The 20,092-nt window shown below is 44.1% G+C and overlaps 1 protein-coding gene across 3 annotated transcripts in view; it reads left to right on the top strand.

The window, feature by feature from the left end:
- Positions 1-20,092, top strand: part of PLEKHG7 (pleckstrin homology and RhoGEF domain containing G7) — a 154,556-nt gene that overhangs the window by 33,411 nt on the left and 101,053 nt on the right. Inside the window, exons 2-4 of one of the 3 annotated variants that reach the window (XM_077470786.1) lie at positions 182-656; positions 741-911; positions 19,937-19,959. In XM_077470786.1, coding sequence (XP_077326912.1) covers positions 237-656; positions 741-911; positions 19,937-19,959 — 614 coding nt within the window. In that variant the 5' untranslated portion in view covers positions 182-236. Of the gene's footprint in view, positions 1-181; positions 912-19,936; positions 19,960-20,092 lie in introns of all 3 variants that reach the window. The other 2 variants (XM_077470785.1, XM_077470787.1) reach the window with 2 other exon arrangements.

Genomic DNA, 20,092 nt, shown 5'->3' with positions numbered 1-20,092 from the left:
AACATCAAACCATATTTTCAGGAATACACATGGTGTTAATGTGTATCATCAGTGAGTAATATAACAATGGCATAATGATTCAGTGTCCTCATGAGGACTGCCAGTGGTGTGAGCAGCTAGATTTAGTTTTCTCTTTGCAGTATACAACGTATTCATAATATTGTTCTCCTTCCTCCTTTAGGAACAGGATTTGTGCCTGAAAAATGCTGGAACCAGTTTAGGTGTTTTTCCCAGCCATGGATGATGAGGCGTATATTTCAATTATGGACTATTCCATAGAAGATCACAATGACATATTTAACTTCAGTCTCTGCCCGCCTACCAATTCAACTATTACAATGGATGAAATGAATATGAAAAATGGAGGCAGTGAATCCACTTTAATGGATTCCAATTTCATTCTAGAAGACAAAGCCCCCGTAGAAATCAAGGGCAAGAAGACACACCGTATTCCTTCACTTATTATTACGGTACCTACAAAAGAGACTGATGTAAGCTACAGTACACCATTCCAATTTGACAGACAAGCACCTGCGAGGATATCCACCTCACCCACTCTGAGGAGGCTGAGGAAGCACACAGTTGGAAACTTCATGTCTTTGCAGGAATATTTTGATGCCTCCAAGTTTCCAACTCACAAAGAGGAATCTGTCTCGGTAAGTTCATCAGAGCACTTAGAGAAAAATCCAGCCTCTATAGCAGTGCCTGGCTGTAAGAGTACACTGGTGTTTTCTTCTCAGGACAATGACTCTTGTGTATCTCAAAGTTTAAACCATACCAATGATCACTTGGGCAAACCTGACCTCCACTCTAATTATACCGACGATGAAAAGTCACCAAATCCAAACTACAATGGAACATCTGCATCTGAAACAAAAGAGGATACTGAAGGGCTACACAGCTGTTCAGAGGTAAGCTATGTTTATTATTTTGAAGATTTAAATTCTAACTAAAGGCAAAAGTTTTTTTTTTTCTACTTCTGGACAGAGTGGAGAGGAATTAGAACATCTGTCTGGTTTTTATTGCGGTCTGTGTCCCCATTAGGGAGATTGAACCTCTCAATTTTTTCTGTTTACCATTATCATTGAAATTGAATGTAAAAGAAAATCCCAAATTTTGGGTTGTCCCTAGAAAAGTAGTAGAGGGAAAATTTTCCAATGGGGACACTAGTTCTGGTGACCTGGGGGTCCCCAAGAAATTCCCTTAATTTGCAAGGATTTCCTCTCACTTCTTGTTTGGCTATGACACAGGAAGTGAAGGTAAATCTCCGTAATGGGACAGAGATGGCAAAAAAAAAAAAAATCTGACAGGGGTTATAGCCCTCCCTTACTCTATCCAAAAGGAAAAAATATATTTTTTTGCCTATAGTTCTACTTTAAACAGAAATACAGCATTAAATATATTTCTGATAGATGTATTTTCCTTTGACTAGTTTGCAAATATTCTACAAACAAAATAATCTTTGACAAAGAACATACGCTATAGTTCCAAAAGTATTGGGCCACCTGCCTTTACATGCACATAATGGCACCCCAGTCTTAGTCTGTAGGGTTCAATATTGAGTTGGCCAATCCTTTGCAGCTGTAACGCTTCAACTCTTCTGGGAAGGCTATCCAAAAGGTTTAGGAGTGTGTCTATGGGAATCTTTGATCATTCTTCCAGAAGCGCATTTGTCAGGTCAGGCATTAATGTTGGACAAGAAGGCCTGCCTCACAGTCTCCACTCTAATTCATCCCAAAGGTTTTCTGTCGGGTGCAGGCCAGTTAAGCTTCCCCACCCCAAACTCGTTTATCCATGTCTTTATGGACCTTGATTTGTGCACTAGTCCAAATCATTTGGTGGAGGGGGGTTATGGTGTGGGGTTATTTTTCTGGGGTTGGGCTTGGCCCCTTAGTTCCAGTGAAGGGAACTCTTAAGGCTTCAGCATACCAAGACATTTTGGACAATTTCATGCTCCCAACTTTGTGAGAACTTTGTGGCCCCTTACTGTTCCAACATGATTGCGCACCGGTGCACAAAGCAAGGGCCATAAAGACATGGATGAGCAAGTTTGGGGTGGAGGAGCTTGACTGGCCTCAACCCAATACAACACCTTTGGGATGAATAAGAGTGGAGGCTGCGAGCCAGGCCTTCCCGTCCAACATCAGTGCCTGCGCTTCTGAAATAATGGTCAAACATTTCCATAGACACACTTCTAAACCTTGTGGACAGCCTTCCCAGAAGAGTTGAAGCTGTTATAGCTGCAAAGGGTGGGCCAACTCAATAGTGTACCCTATGGACTAAGACTGGGATGCCATTAATGTTCATGTGCATGTAAAGGCAGGCATCCTAATACTTCTGGCAATATAGTATATACAGTATCTCACAAAAGTGAGTACACCCCTCACAGTTTTGTAACTATTTTATTATGTATTTTTATGTGACAACACTGAAGAAATTACACTTTGCACTGTAAACAAGTGTACAGCTTGTGTATGTATGTCTGGAGACATGCTTGGCCAGTCCATGACTTTTGCCCTCGGCTTCTTTAGCAAGGCAGTGGTTGTCTTGGAAGTGTGTTTGGGATTTTTGTTATGTTGGAATACTACCCTGCGGCCCAGTCCCTGAAGGGAGGGGATCATGCTCGGCTTCAGTATGTCACAGTACATGTTGGCATTCATGGTTCCCTCAATGAACTGTAGCTCCCCAGTGCCGGAAGCACTCATACAGCCCCAGACCATGACACTCCCACCACCATGCTTGACTGTAGGCAAGACACACTTGTCTTTGTACTTCTCACTGGTTGCCACCACACAAGGTTGACACCATCTAAACAAAATAAGTTTATCTCGGTCTCATCAGACCACAGGACATGGTTCCAGTAATCCTTGGCCTTGGTGTGTTTGTCTTCAGCAAACTGTTTGCTGGCTTTCTTGTGCATATGACGCTGAGCACGTGCACTGAGTTCTGAGTGGAACTTGTCCTGTTAAACCGCTGTATGGTCTTGACCACTGTGCTGCAGCTCAGTTTAGGGTCTTGCCAATTTTCTTATATCTTGGGCCATCTTTATGTAGAGCAACAATTCTTTTTTTTTTTCAGATCCTCAGAAAGTTCTTTGCCATGAGGTACCACGTTGAATCTCCAGTGACCAGTATGAGAGAGTAGAATGATAACACCAAATTTAAAACACCTGCTCCCCAATCACACCAGAGACCTTGTAACACTAACGAGTCACATGACATTGGGGAGGGAAAATGGCTAATTAGGCCCAATTTGGACATTTTAGGGTTGTACTCACTTTTGTTGCCAGTGGTTTAGACATTAATGGCTGTGTGTTGAGTTATTTTGAGGGGACAGCACGTTTACACTGTTATATAAGCTGTACACTCACTACTTTACATTGTAGCAAAGTGTAATTTCTTCAGTGTTGTCACATGAAAAGATAGAATAAAATATTTACAAAAATGTGAGGGGTGTACTCAGGGGAGGGCTGACAGCCTTAGGCCTGGGGGGCAAGTCCAGTCAAGTGGCCCACTTTAACCCCGAATCAGTTCACTATCTATGCCCACCTTGTATTACAAGGTTACCCACGGCTAGTAGCCAGCAGAGCCCTACAGGCCATGATCAGCTCCCAGCGGGACCTACAGGTGCATGGCCATCTCCCAGCCCGTGGGTCCTGCTCACCTCTGGGTCCTGCTGGCCACTGGCCATAGCCAGCTCCCAGTAGGACCAACAGGCAGCGGCGGTGCGTCCATAAAGGCGCAGGAACGCCGTCCCCGTGTCACTTGCTCTCTCACATAGATTCATGCATTGAATGAATCTATCTATGGTCGCCGCTGCCACCCCCTATTCATGTGCCTGGTCCCTTGTTGGGTGCCATGCATATGAATTACAGTGGCGGAGTTTCTTTGGAAATGCCTGATTAGAGCCATAGGCTCAAATAGGCTTCCTGATTAAAGCCATGGGCTCTAATAGGCTTCCGAAAGGGAAAAACAGCGGGCTGATTACTCATTGGTGTGTTAGAGAACCAAAGACATCGCTTTCCTAACACTGACCTGCCTCACAGCCAATCAGGTTGCTCAGGTCATGTTACCTGTCACCTGATTGGCTGAAACAACAGGCGCCGCTATTGGATGCCTGACGGGAGAAGAAGTGCAGGAGACGCATGAAGGACCCGCTTGTTGCTGTCACCTGCTGCCCCACAAGACAGGGTAAGTGCAGGGCAGAAGGCAAGCGGGCTTCACACTGTCAGATTTTGGCACACTGGCAGCATTGGGCACACTGGCAGCGTTTGATGGCACAGTGGCTGCATATGATGTATTTTTTTTCACATTTTTTTCAGTTTGTTTGCCCCCCCCCACAAAATATTTTAGCACCAGCCGCCACTGCCAACAGGCCATGATTAGTTCCAGCAGGACCCACAGGGAATGGCCAGCTCCCAGCAGGACATCATGTACTGTACCATTCCCGAGTCTTTTCTGCAGGTGATCCCTCTGTGTAGTGCGGGGACAAGGTCATCCAGTGCCCAGGCAAAGATAGCAAACTGCGTCCCCCCCCCCCGCAGGTGGAGGAGGGAATCGGGGTAATAGTGCCATAATGTTTGTGACGTGCTGTGGGGTCACTGGAAGGAAAAAAATGCTGCTGCATTGCTGTCAGTTTGAGAAGGACTGATTTGATAACTATTTCAGTGCCATCCGGTGCACTGTAATAAAATGTAGAATTACTGTATTTTATTGCAGCTTACTGCACCTCTGGACTGCGCTGTATTCTATGTGCTCTAGCAGTGACTGGTATTTTTCCAGTGTGGAAAAATGGCAGTCACTGCACTAGTGTGAAAAAGCCCAAATTCTGTAGTATAAGAGAGAGTGAAGGGCTGCATGTGTTAGAGGCATGATTCTGACAGAACTATTGTATTAGATAAAAGTAAGCTGGGATGGAAAGGGTGCCAGCCCAAGTACATGTGTGGAATGCCCAGAGCTGACAGGCTACAGTGATTTATATGAGGAGAGCAGAATTACAAATCAGAAGAGAGGATAAAATGAATGGGAAAAAGATAAGTGAATTGGTGCAAGGAGAGTGTGACTTACCTACAGCAAGATTGTACCGGCCAGGAGAGATGAGTACAGAGGGAGGGGGAGGGGGGATGAAGCATGAGTGAAAATCAGCCTGGAATAAATGAAAGAAACTGAACAGAAACAAACCAAATGTGATGTGTCCTGGAAGGAGAGAGAGGTTATAGGAGTGAAGAGTGATACATTGCAGCCAGTAGGAGAGTTATCACAAAGCAGGTGCAGCTGCTAGGAACAGAGCAGCAGGAGAATGATAGCTTGAAGTTGCTGGCTGGCCGGCCCCCTGGTGAAGTGATGGGTCTCCCTTCCGGGAGTTGGAGTTACCTGCTGCGCTGCTCAGTTCCCTCCAGTCTCTACCCACCAGACTACAACTCCCAGAATGCAGCGCAGCAGCAACACAGCCAATCGGCGGCCGACTTCCTCAAAAAAAAAAGTGTCAGCAAACAGCGGCTGTTTTGATTAAAAGTAAGACGGCCTGGGGGGAAAATTTCCACCCTGCCCCCCGGCCCAGCCCGCCCCTGGGTGTACTCACTTTTGTGAGATACTGTATGCACACACAGTGGGTTCAGGGATATGCACCCGCACGGATGTCGTATTGGAATACAGTGGCTGTGTCTGTGCCGCTGCTGTGTCCAAATTGACATCAGTGGGACTGCCTGCATGGGAATGCACAAACACCTATGCATTCTCATGCAGGTAGCATGGCCCTTTGTGGGAATATGGTATAGTACACCCTGTGTGAATGAGGTCTAAGGTATGTTCACCAAGTTAGACTGGGAATATTAAGCAAGTGATACAGATCTATTTGATTAAAGCCAGACACAGATGGAGCCATTTTCTTTCTTTCTTTCCAGGGGTTGCAGGAAAGAAAACTTATTGATTTTCCCCTGAATCCCTCCCGCAGAGCCATTGTGTTCTCCCAGCAGGGGGAGCCATGCCCGCTGAAACAACAGTGATTACTGCTAGGGGCTATAATGGTCACTAGCAATAATTGCATGGAAAATCTGACAGGCGTTTGCACCCAAGTTGATCGATCGATCAACTTTGGTACAATCATCCTGCCCATACATGGTTCAAATCTCGGCCAGGCCCTGCTGAAGAGGCCGTGATTCAAACCATCTATGCCCAGCTTAACCACTTGCCGACCGCCGCATGACGATATACGTCGGCAGAATGGCACGGGCAGGCATATGGGCGTATATATAAGTCCCTGCCTTCCCGCGGGTGGGGGGCCCGATCGGTCCCCCCCCGGTGCCTGCGGCGGTCGGTATTTGTTCGGGAGCGATCCGGGATGAGGGGGCGGCCATTCATTCATGGCCACCCCTTCGCGATCGCTCCCGACGAATAGAAATGCTCCGTGACATCACTTCCTCTCCTGTAATGTAAACACAGGAGAGGAAGTGATGTAATCTCTCCTCCGTGTCGGTATTTTTCGTTCCGGCACCGAGGAGAGAGGATCGGTGAGTTGCACCAACACACCACACGTACAGTAGAACATGCCAGGCACACTCACACCCCCCCTTTACCCCCCGATCACCCCCCCCAATTACCCCTGCCCCCCCCCCCCAGTCACAGTGACACCAATTGCATTTTTATTTTTTTTTAATTTTTTTTTATTTTTTTGCATTGGTGTCATTTGTGACTGTAATAACTGTTAGGGCAGTTAGGGTTAGCCCCCTTTAGTTCTAATGTACCCCCCTAACCCCCCCAATAAAGGTTTAACCCCGTGATCACCCCCCGTCGCCAGTGTCACTAAGGCTGGGTTCACATTGCAGCGGTTTATGAGAACGAATGTGATTCGCACCGCACTGCAGTGCAAATCACATCCGATCTCTGTGCGATTCGAGTTCAGCCATACAGATAGTATGGCTGAATTCGCGCCGCACCCGCCGCAAATTCGCACGGGACCCTTTTTTTGGTCCGCAGCAGAATCGGATCGCATGGGTGTTCACACCATGCGATCCGAGTTTGCAGATCGCACTGCGATATGCGAACTGATCTGGGGGTGTCATTAACATTTCACTGACACTCCCAGCAGTTCGCATAGGGCAGTGTGAACTGCCGCCGGGAGGCATGCGATGCGGGAACCCGCCATGGATTCGTGGCGTTCCCGCATCGCTCCAGTGTGAACCCAGCCTAATAAGCAATCATTTTTCTGATCGCTGTATTAGTGTCACAGGTGACGCTAGTTAGGCAGGTAGGTATTTAGGTTCGCCGCAACTTTTTATAGCGCCAGGGACCCCCATATACTACCGCATAAAGCCCCCTGATTGCCCCCTAGTTAACCCTTTCACCAGTGATCACCATATAACTGTTACAGGTGACGCTGGTTGGTTAGTTATTTTTTTATAGTTTCAGGGCACCCGCCATTTATTACCTAATAAAGGTTTAACCCCCTGATCACCCGGCGGGTGTCATTTGTGACTGTAATAACTGTTAGGGGAGTTAGGGTTAGCCCCCTTTAGTTCTAAGGTACCCCCCTAACCCCCCCAATAAAGGTTTAACCCCGTGATCACCCCCCGTCGCCAGTGTCACTAAGGCTGGGTTCACATTGCAGCGGTTTGAGAACGGATGTGATTCGCACTGCAGTGCAAATCACATCCGATCTCTGTGCGATTCGAGTTCAGCCATACAGATAGTATGGCTGAATTCGTGTCGCACCCGCCGCACCCGCCGCAAACTCGCGCGGGACCCTTTTTTTGGTCCGCAGCAGAATCGGATCGCATGGGTGTTCACACCATGCGATCCGAGTTTGCAGATCGCACTGCGATATGCGAACTGATCTGGGGGTGTCATTAACATTTCACTGACACTCCCAGCAGTTCGCATAGGGCAGTGTGAACTGCCGCCGGGAAGCATGCGATGCGGGAACCCGCCGCGGATTTGTGGCGTTCCTGCATCGCTCCAGTGTGAACCCAGCCTAATAAGCGATTGTTTTTCTGATCGCTGTATTAGTGTCACAGGTGACGCTAGTTAGGCAGGTAGGTATTTTTATAGCGCCAGGGACCCCCATATACTACCGCATAAAGCCCCCTGATTGCCCCCTAGTTAACCCTTTCACCAGTGATCACCATATAACGGTTACAGGTGACGCTGGTTGGTTAGTTATTTTTTTATAGTTTCAGGGCACCCGCCATTTATTACCTAGTCTCACTAGTGTACCCCTAAATTTAGGGGTGTCTACTTTCCAAAATGGGGTCATTTGGGGGGCGTTTGTGCCATCTTGGCATTTTATGGCCTTCAAAACTGTAACGCCCTTAGCCTGAAGGCGGTGCTTGGTTTTCGGGGCCCCGTACGCGGCTAGGCTCCCAAAAAGTCCCACATATGTGGTATCCCCGTACTCAGGAGAAGCAGCAGAATTTATTTTGGGGTGTCATTTCACATATGCCCATGGCATGCGTGAGCAATATATCATTTAGTGACAACTTTGTGAAAAAAATAAATAAATAAAAAAAGTTTGTAATTTTCCTGCAACTTGTGGCAAAATATAAAATATTCCATGGACTCAACATGCCTCTCAGCAAATAGCTTGGGGTGTCTACTTTCTAAAATGGGGTCATTTGTGGGGGTTTTGTGCCATCTTGGCATTTTATGGCCTTCAAAACTGTAATAGGTAGTGAGGAGTGAAGTCAAATATTTACGCCCTTAGAAAACCTGAAGGCGGTTCTTGGCTTTCGGGGCCCCGTACGCGGCTAGGCTCCCAAAAAATCCCACACATGTGGTATCCCCGTACTCAGGAGAAGTAGCAGAATTTATTTTGGGGTGTCATTTCACATATGCCCATAGCATGTGTGAGCAATATATCATTTAGTGACAACTTTGTGTAAAAAAAAAAAAAATTTTTTTTTTTGTCATTATTCAATCGCTTGAGGCAAAAAAATAAAATATTCAATGGGCTCAACATGCCACTTATCAATTTCCTTAGGGGGTCTACTTTCCAAAATAGGGTCATTTGGGGGGGTTTTGTACTGCCCTGCCATTTTAGCACCTCAAGAAATGAGATAGGTAGTCGTAAACTAAAAGCTGCGTAAATTCCAGAAAACGTACCTTAGTTTGTAGATGTGACAACTTTTGCGCAAACCAATAAATATACAGTTATTGACTTTTTTTTTACCAAAGACATGTGGCTGAATACATTTTGGCCTAAATGTATGACTAAAATTGAGTTTATTGGATTTTTCTAATAACAAAAAGTAGAAAATATCATTTTTTTTCAAAATTCCATTTCTTTTTCCATTTATATCGCAAAAAATAAAAATCGCAGAGGCAATCAAATACCATCAAAAGAAAGCTCTATTTGTGGGAAGAAAAGGACGCAAATTTTGTTTGGGTACAACATTGCATGACCGCACAATTACCAGTTAAAGCAGCGCAGTGCCAAATTGTAAAAAGACCTCTGGTCATTACCAGCAAAATGGTCCGGTCTGAAAGTGGTTAAGAGTGCTGAGCCTCCCCCTCAGTGTCAGTGCTGCTGTAAATGGGGATTATGTAGAAGGTGGTACTTATACTAGTACATCCGTATCCTGTCACTGCCTGCTACTCCTTATACCAGTGGTCATCAATTTGCAAGGCGTAGGGGTCTCAACTATGGCCCGGACAGCTCCAAAAGGCACATTACTTACTTATATATTACAGTATATGACAGATGACTGTCAGATATTCCAGACATACAAGAGGAGAAGATTAGAGACCTGTAACATATGTGGTTGTAATACACACCACAGGGGATAACGATAGACTGGGAGCATGCTATATGATATTACTAGAGATTATTGCCAATATAGCCTTTTTATGAATTAATGCTTTCAGTGCTAGCTGCTGGGGTCTGCAAAGGGCTGCACTGCAAGTACCAAAGTACCAAAGGGCTGCATGTGGCCCTTGGGCAGCAAGATGAGCACCAGTGTCTTGAACCAAAGACTGGCAGAAAACCTTCATTTAGACCCCTTTCACACTGGGGTGTTTTTCATGCGTTTTTCGGGCGCTTTAGCGTTAAAAAAAGTGCCTGTAAAGAGCTTGAAAGAAGCATCATCTGCAATCCCAATGCGAAAGCCCAAGAGCCCTTATACACTGCCGTTTTTCGAGTGCTAGTGGGGCGCTTTTAACCCCTGCTAGTGGCCAAATAAAGGGTTAAAAGCGCCCACAAAGCGCCGCTGCCAAGAGCGCTTTTCAGGCGTTTTGCAGGCGCTTCCCATTGATTTCAATGGGAAGAGGCACTTTAGGAGCGGTGTATTCACCGTTCCAAAAGCGCTGCAAAGAAGCTGCTTGCAGGTCTTCCAGCGCAGCTCTTCAGTGTGAAAGCACTCGGGCTTTCACATTGGGATTGCAGTTGCGGCTTCTTTCAGGCGCTTTACAGGCGCTTTTTTTTTTAAGTTAAAGCGCCTGAAAACCGCCCCAGTGTGAAAGGGATCTCGGTGTGAAAGCACTCAGGCTTTCACATTGGGATTGCAGATGAGGCTTCTTTCAAGTGCTTTACAGGCACTTTTTTTTAATGCTAAAGCGCCTGAAAAACGCCCCAGTGTGAAAGGGATCGAAGTGTGCAAAAACCCTGCCTGCTGCAGCGATGTGCTCCTGATCAGCAGATACAGTATATCTGCTTGGAATGGCTCTCATACCAACACTCTCAGCAGTGTCCAATTTGTTGTTGAATAACAGATATCATTGCTGATCCACGGCTCATCACCGCAACAGGCAAAGGTTTTGTAAGTATACTTTATACAGATTCCCTGTCAGATTTTACTTTAAGGATTAGAAGATAGTGAAAGGGTCCATTTAAACATCATACCAGGAATAGAGGTGTTTTTTTTTTTGTTTTGTTTTTTATAGCTGCCTAATGTTCAGATCTTAATGTAGACTAGCTGAGTGTGGGAGCAGGTAAAATCAGAATTTCAACTATGTGTGCTCATTAGATCTTTGCTTAGTTACAGCGTCAAACAGTGTCACAGAGGGTCTTAACAAACAGCCGTTATTACATTTAGCCTATCTTAATTCCATTTGGGAAATTAATGGGAACACAGGAGCAGAACATTGTGTCCCTGCTGAACTAGGTCATGTTTGCAGGCTGAAAGAAGAATGAAATCACATATCCAACTGTCAATATTCTTAGCAACAAGCGCTTGGAAATGCTGGCACTGTATCATTCTCTCATTAACTGTCATGTGTGTTTAATGAGTCAGCTTGTGGTTATACAGTAGAGGTCCTTAAATTTAGTAATTCCTGGCACTATGTTCAAGTCATATTAGGTTCATTGTTAAACAAAGTCTCACTGGCATCAAAGCAATTAAATATTAGATTACACAAGAAGAATGAAAACGCAGACTTCTAATGAAATTCTACCAGCTCTGAAAGCTATGAATATGAAACACTTATTTATCTGAGCTTAATACGTTCACTAACATTTAATGACACATGAGAGCCAGCTGTGTGGTCACTACTGGTGTATAATACAGCTATTACCAGTATTGGAAACAAACCACCACCCATACATACAGTGGGGCAAAAAAGTATTTAGTCAGCAGCCAATTTTGCAAGTTCTCCCACTTAAAAAGATGAGAGAGACCTGTAATTGCCATCATAGGTATACCTTAACTATGAGAGACAAAATGTGGAAACAAATCCAGACAATCACATTGTCTGTCTGATTTTTTTTTTTAAAGAATTTATTTGCAAATTATGGTGGAAAATAAGTATTTGGTCACCTACAAACAAGCACGATTTCTGGCTCTCACAGACCTGTATCATCTTCTTTAAGAGGCTCCTCTGTCCTCCACTCATTACCGGTATTAATGGCATATGTTTGAACTTATCAGTATAAAAGACACCTGTCCACAAGCTCAAACAGTCACACTCCAAACTCCGCTATGGTGAAGACCAAAGAGCTGCCGAAGGACACCAGAAACAAAATTGTAGACCTGCACCAGGCTGGGAAGACTGAATCTGCAATAGGCAAGCAGCTTGGTGTGAAGAAATCAACTGTGGGAGCAATAATTAGAAAATGGAAGACATACAAGACCACTGATAATCTCCCTCAATCTGGGGCTCCACGCAAGATCTCACCCTGTGGGGTCAAAATTATCACAAGAACGGTGAGCAAAAATCCCAGAACCACACGGGGGGACCTAGTGAATGACCTGCAGAGAGCTGGGACCAACGTAACAAAGGCTACCATCAGTAACACACTGCGCTGCCAGGGACTTAGATCCTGCAGTGCCAGACATGTCCCCCTGCTTAACCCAGTACATGTCTGGGCCAGTCTGAGGTTTGCTAGAGAGCATTTGGATGATCCAGAAGAGGATAGGGAGAATGTCATATGGTCAGATGAAACCAAAGTAGAACTGTTTGGTAGAAACACAACTGTTTGGAGGAGAGAGAATGCTGAGTTGCAACCAAAGAACACCATACCCACTGTGAAGCATGGGGGTGGCAACATCATACTTTGGGGCTGGTTCTCTGCAAAGGGAACAGAATGACTGATCCGTGTGCATGAAAGAATGAATGGGGCCATGTATTGTGAGATTTTGAGTGCAAACCTCCTCCTATCAGCAAGGGCATTGAAGATGAAACATGGCTGGGTCTTTCAGCATGACAATTATCCCAAACACACCTCTTGGGCAACAAAGGAGTGGCGTCATAAGAAGCATTTCAAGGTCCTGGAGTGGCCTAGCCAGTCTCCTGATCTCAACCCCATAGAAAACCTTTGGAGGGAGTTGAAAGTCCGTGTTGCCCAACGACAGGCCCAAAACATCACTGCTCTAGAGGAGATCTGCATGGAGGAATGGGCCCACATACCAGCAACAGTGTGTGACAACCTTGTGAAGACTTACAGAAAACGTTTGACCTTTGTCATTGCCAACAAAGGATATATAACAAAGTATTGAGATTAACTTTTGATATTGACCAAATACTTATTTTCCACCATAATTTGCAAATAAATTCTTTCAAAAATCAGACAAAGTGATTGTCTGGATTTGTTTCCACATTTTGTCTCTCATAGTTGAAGTATACCTATGATGACAAGTACAGGCCTCTCATCTTTTTAAGTGGGAGAACTTGCACATTTGGTGGCTGACTAAATACTTTTTTTTGCCCCACTGTATAAGTTCCCTCAGATTGAAAAGGTTTATTTCCTTGTTTTAGGACAGGCAAAAAAAATGATGCTCATCTAGCCTGAAATAATTTGGATAGCCAGTAATTGTGGGCTTTTACCCTTAATGGAAAATTCAGTTTAAAGTGTATCTAAACCAGCCTTTTTCAACCAAGGTGCCTTGAGGTTTCTTCAGGGGTTCCCTGGCAAAGCCAGTGGGTGGATCAAGCCTGCCTTTTAGTTACACTAAACCACGGGGTTTCAATATGTATCATTACAACCTTCTAGCTGCTGGCATCATAACAACCAATGATGTCATCAGTTGGTAAGAAGGATGTTGGTCACCTATAAAGCATCCTTGTGTGACCCCTCCCCCCGCACTAGGGCTACATTAGCTGACTGATGGGGAGAAAAGTGGAATACTAATCAGTACCAGTGTGTAAAAGTGTATTTGCTTTGGAAGAATAAATCACCTCTAACATACAGCATCTCACAAAAATGAGTACACCCCCCACATTTTTGTAAATGTATTATATCTTTTCATGTGACGACACTGAAGAAATGACACTTTGCTACAATGTAAAGTAGTGAGTGTACAGCTTGTATAAGAGTGTAAATTTGCTGTCCCCTCAAAATAACTCAACACACAGCCATTAATGTCTAAACCGCTGGCAACAAAAGTGAGTACACCCCTAAGTGAAAATGTACAAATTGGGCCCAATTAGCCATTTTCCCATACCGATGTCATGTGACTCGGTGTTACAGGGTCTCCGGTGAGAATGGGGAGCAGGTGTGTTAAATTTGACGTTATTGCTCTCACTCTCTCATACAGGTCACTGGAAGTTCAACATGGCACCTCTGACAATCTGAAATAAAGAATTGTTGCTCTACATAAAGGTGGCCTAGGCTATAAGAAGTTTGCCAAGACCCTAAAACTGAGCTACAGCAGGGTAGCCAAGACCATACAGCAGTTTATCTGCTTCCGGGCTTGCTTCCGGGTATCATTCCCGCGCATGTGCACGGGAGCCACCGTGAACGGCACAGTAAAACTGAAGCATAGCTGGTCTGGTCTGCATGGCTGTTGTCACAGAAGGAAGCCTCTTCTAAAGATGATGCACAAGAAAGCCTGCAAACAGTTTGCTGAAGACAAGCAGACTAAGGAAATGGATTACTGGAACCATGTCTTGTGGTCTGATGAGACCAAGATAAATGCATTTGGTTCAGATGGTGTCAAGCGTGTGTGGCGGCAACCCGGTGAGGAGTACAAAGACAAGTGTGTCTTGCCTACAGTCAAGCATGGTGGTGGGAGTGTCATGGTCTGGGGCTGCATGAGTGCTGCTGGCACTGCGGAGCTATAGCTCATTGAGGGAACCATGAATGCCAACATGTACTGTGACATACTGAAGCCGAGCATGATCCCCTCCCTTCAGGGACTGGGCTGCAGAGCAGTATTTCAACATAACGACCTCAAACACACCTCCAAGACAACCACTGCCTTTCTAAAGAAGCTGAGGGTAAAGGGGGTGGACTGGCCAAGCATGTCTGCAGACCCAAACCCTATTGAGCATCTGTGGGGCATCCTCAAACGGAAGGTGGAGCAGCGCAAGGTCTCCAACATCCACCAGCTCCGTGATGTCATCATGGATAAGTGGAAGAGGACTCCAGTGGCAACCTGTGAAGCTCTGGTGAACTCCATGCCCAAGAAGTTTAAGGCAGTGCTGGAAAATAATGATGGTCACACAAACAATGACACTTTGGGCCCAATTTGGACATTTTCACTTAGGGGTGTACTCACATTTGTTGCCAGCGGTTTAGACATTAATGGCTGTGTGTTGTGTTATTTTGAGGGGGACAGCAAGTTTACACTGTTATACAAGCTGTACACTCTCTACTTTACATTGTAGCAAAGTGTCATTTCTTCAGTGTTGACACATGAAAAGATGATAAAATATTATTACAAAAATGTGAGGGGTGTACTCCCTTTTGTGAGATACTGTATGTGTTTAGGTGTTGCTGCATTATGTAAAACTATTCAAATTGTTTTTTTAATTTAGAATAGGGTGCCTCAAGACTGTCCATAATTTTAATGGGTGCCTTGAGATTATCTTTAACCACCTCAATACAGGACACTTACACCCCTTCCTGCCCAGGCCATGTTTCAGCTTTCAGCGCTGACGCACTTTGAACGGCAGTTGCACAGTCATGCTACACTGTAACCATGTAAAAATTGTTATCACTTTCTTTACACAAATAGAGCTCTCTTGTGGTGGTATTTAATCACTCCTGGGTTTTTTATTTTTTCCTAAAAAACAAAACAAAAAAGAAGACCAAAAACTTTGAAAAAAGAGAACTTTTTTCAGTTTCTGTCAGTAAATTTTGTAAATAAGTAATTTTTTTTCCTTCACTGATGGGCGCTGATGAGGCAGCTCTGATGGGCTGCACAGATGAGGTGGCTCTTATGGGCACTGATGAGGTGGCACGAATATGCTGCACTTATGGCCACTGATAGGTGGCACTGACATGTGGCACTGATGGGGGGCACTGGTGGGCACAGGCGGCACTGGTGGACATTGATGGGTGGCATTGATGGGCAGCAGTGATGAGCATTGATCAGCAGCACTGATAGCCAGCACTAACTGGCATCTCTGATGGCCACTGATTGCTGGCACTTGTGGGCACTGATTGTTGGCACTGGTTGACACTGATTGCTGGCAGTGACACTTAATTGTAATCAGGGCACAGATGATCAGTGCCCTCATTACATCCCTAGATGTCCTCTGTGAGGAGATGCTGCTGATTGGCTCTCCTCTTCTCACACTCTGTCAGTGTGAAGCGAGGAGCGCTGATTACCGGCATCTCCGTGTTTACACGTGACCGGATGTGATTGGATACAGCCGATCACATGGTTAAAGAGCCTCGGCCGTGGCTCTTTACACTGATTGGGGTCACGTCGTATCCTAACAACATACGACCGTACTGCAAGAGCGTCATATGATGTCCACCCAGAACAAAAGCCACACCGCCTAGCTGTCATTTGACGGTGGGCTGGTGGCAAGTGGTTAAAGTGTTACTAAACTCAGGAAACTGTATTCACTATATCTGGTCTGCTGCAGTACACAGACACATGGAATTGCAATTATTTTAGTAAATATAAACTGCTAAATACCTTTTCTCATCAGCAGTATATAGCAGTCTTGTTATTTCTATCAGTTCCTGGTGAAGCTTCTAGGAGGAGTTTTCATAGTGCACTGAGCTGTCCTATGAGGCTGCAGGGTTCCTAACCCTCTGTCTGGACATGTGTGGACAGTGGCGATTGGCCCTGTATTGATCACATGCACTGTCCCAAGAAAAAAAAAAACGCTCTAGAAATGCATACTCAACTGAGCATGTGCAGCCTGACTCCAAATACTCTGTCTTATTCGGACTTGTCCAGGGGGCTGGTGCAGGGATGGGAGGTTCTGGGCATATAAGGTCAAGCAGCCTTTTTACACAATGCAGAGGATTAACGCCTTAGGTTCCACAGTGAGTATAAGAAGCATGCTTTACTGCATATACAGACTGATTTTACTGTTGGGGATTTAGTAACACTTTAACCAAACATTTGCTATATTACAGCTTGCTAGTCCTTGGTTTGGTGGCTGCATTTGTTTCTTTTAACTTTTTTTGCTTTATTTTTATTTGGTAATCCTGCGAAAATACTTCTTATCTCTGGCTACATTGTTCCACCACTGTATCTGGAGAGAGACATGGTTGTCACCCTAGGCTGCTCCCCTGACATAGACTACAAACATGTCCATATCTCTTCATCTACATTAAATGGGGGGCAGGACAATTGGTAGTTTACAGAACATAACTAGGAAGGAACATAGTCTTTCGAAGAATTGGTTTCTACGGTGGCTAGGAAAGCTCTGTTGCACTTATTGCTGTTTTATGCAAGAAGGGCCATAACGCTCAGGTGGAAAAATCTTCTCCTCCTTCGACTAGTTTCTGAATGCAGCTATCTACAGCTACATACCCTGGCAGAATTTATGATTTCTTGGCCATTTTTCAGAGAATATGAATGATAACTCAGACTTTTCTTTCACTCATTGTTAGTTTGGCTGAAGCCATTTATTATCATTCAACTGTTTACTCTTTTTAAATCCTAATGACAACAGAAACTACCCAAATGACCCTGATTAAAAGTTTATATACCCAGTTCTTAATACTCTGTACCCCTTTAACATCAATGACAGCTTGAAGTATTTTGTGGTATTTGTGGATGAGGCTCTTTATCTTCTCAGATGGTAAAGCTGCCTATTCCTCTTGGCAAAAAGCCTCCTCTTGTAAATTCTTGGGCTGTCTTGCATGAACTGCACATTTGAGATCTCCCCAGAGTGGCTCAATGATATTGAGGTCTGGAGACTGAGATGGCCACTCTAGAACCTTCACTTTGTTCTGCTGTAGACAATGACAGGTCGACTTGGCCTTGTGTTTTGGATCATTGTTCTGTTAGAATGTCCAAGTAAACCCCATGTGCAGCATCCTGGCTGATGAATGCAAATGTTCCTCCAGTATTTGATAATATACTGCATTCATCTTGTCATAAATTTTTACCAAATTTCCTGTGCCTTTGTAGCTCAAACATCCTCAAAACTTCAGTGATCCACCTCCGTATTTCACAGTAGGAATGGTGTACCTTTCATCATAGGCCTTGTTGACTCCTCTCCAAATGTAGTGTTTATGGTTGTGGCCAAAAAGCTCAATTTTGGTTTCATCACACCAAATGACTTTGTGCCAGAAGGTTTGAGGCTTGAAGCGGCTTTCTTCTGGCGACTTGACCATGCAGCCCATCTTTCTTCTAGTGCCTCCTTATTGTACATCTTGAAACAGCCGGTCTTGCATGAACTGCACAATTGAGATCTCCCTGGCTTAATGATATTTGAGGTCAGGAGACTGAGATGGCCACTCCAGAACCTTCACTTTATTCTGCTGTAGCCAATGACAGGTTGACTTGGTCTTGTGCTTTGGATCATTGTCATGTTGGAATGTCCAAGTACGTCCCATGCACAGCTTCCTGGCTGATGATTCCAAATTTTCCTCCAGTATTTTTTGATAACATACTGCATTCATCCTGCCATACATTTTTACCAAATTTCTTGTGCTTTTTTTAGCTCACACATTCCCAAAATATCAGCAATCCACCTTCGTGTTTCACAGTAGGAATGGTGTACCTTTCATCATAGGCCTTGTTGACTCCTCTCCAAATGTAATGTTCATGGTTGTGGCCAAAAAGCTAAATTTTGGTCTTATCAGTCCAAATGACTTTGTGCCAGATGGTTTGAGCCTTGTCTCTGTGCTGTTTGGTGCATTGTAAGCATTTGCATAGTAATGGCTTTCTTCTAGCGACTCGACCATGCAGCCCATCTTTCTTCAAGTGCCTCCTTATTGTGCATCTTGAAACAGTCACACCACATGTTTTCAGAGAGTCCTGTATTTCACCTGAAGTTATTTGTGTGTTTTCTTTGCATCCCAAACAATTTTCCTGGCAGTTGTGGCTGAAATTTGAGTTGGTCTACCTGACCGTGGTTTGGTTTCAACAGAACGCCTCATTTTCCACTTCTTCATTAGAGTTTGAACACTGCTGATTGACATTCTCAATTCCTTGGATATCTTTTTATATCCCTTTCCTGTTTTATACAGTTCAACTACCTTTTTCCACAGATCCTTTGACAATTTGTTTACTTTCTCCATGACTCAGAATCCAGAAACGCCAGTGCAGCACTGGATGAAAGATGCAAGGGTCTGCCGGGAGTCCAGAAACTCATTTACTGTGTGTGTGTGTGTGTGTGTATGTATATATGTTTTAATAAGAGTAAACACAGTTGATTGATAATAAATAGCTTTAGCCAAACAATAACCACGCGTAAAAAGGATTTTTGTTTTATTCATATTCTCTGAAAAATGGCCAAGAAATCATAAATTCTGCTGGGGTATGTAAACTTGAGCACAACTGTAAATCCGATCTCCTCTTGTATAAGGATACTTACCTTAATAGAAGTTGTCTTAATAAGTTTTACAGAGTTTGGTCCTGCTGGTTGGGTAACTCCTCGACAGCCACTCCATTGCATTCTTAATTGTTTGTGGGTGATGTGAGGTTCCAGATGGGTATTGATTCTGTTTACCGTTCTTATATCTGTGCTTGCACCATTATTTTATTTATTTTATCTTTTATTTTATTTTTCTTAGTTTGTTCAGCTAACTTGTTAACATCTGTGGTTGCAGTATGGGTTTTCTATTAACCATCTAGTTTTTTGTTGTCCCTTTTGTAACTTTTGCACCTATGGCAGATGTGTGGGCTAATTGTGTCTGCCACTGTTCTGAATTGTGTTACTATGCAAACTTTAATAAAAAAAAAAAAAAGGATACTATGCAGTGCAGCTCAGAGGAAGTGACAAGGATGCTACATTTCTGGCAAGATCAACCAGCATTTTCTGTATTTTCTTGGCTTGAAAAAAACTAATGCGGCCACCAGATTTAAGAACTGTAAACTGCAATATATTAAATTTTTTGTTTTTGAGTTTGGCTATGCTTTAAAGTTAACTTGTCTTTATAGAACTTGGATGCTGCCTTGCTGTCCTCTTCTAAATTGCTAGCTTCCTGACTATACATTTCTATCTGCATACTTGTTCCTGATAAACAATTAAAGCTCAATGTTTTGTGTGTGTATCTATGTATAACGTGCATGCCATTGTATTCTATATACAGCATAAGCTAATCTCCATTATGACAAGAAAAGTAAGAAGTTCACGTTTTTCTTGTCTTGCAGATAAAGGAATTCCACCAGTCACGGTAAGGAGGGTAGACTGTTTTATTTTGTTGATTCCAGTCAGATCTGCTAACCATTTCTAAGAAAAGTTTGGGTTCTAATTTGATAGACTACTTGTGGATCAGAAAGTGGGAAACATTGCATTGAATGTATTTG

Source organism: Lithobates pipiens, unplaced genomic scaffold (genome assembly GCF_037356315.1).
Source record: "Lithobates pipiens isolate NorthernLeopardFrog02 unplaced genomic scaffold, aLitPip1_a1.2 Scaffold_8, whole genome shotgun sequence".
NCBI classification, from domain to species: domain Eukaryota; kingdom Metazoa; phylum Chordata; class Amphibia; order Anura; family Ranidae; genus Lithobates; species Lithobates pipiens.
This window is presented reverse-complemented; position numbering and strand designations above follow the sequence as displayed.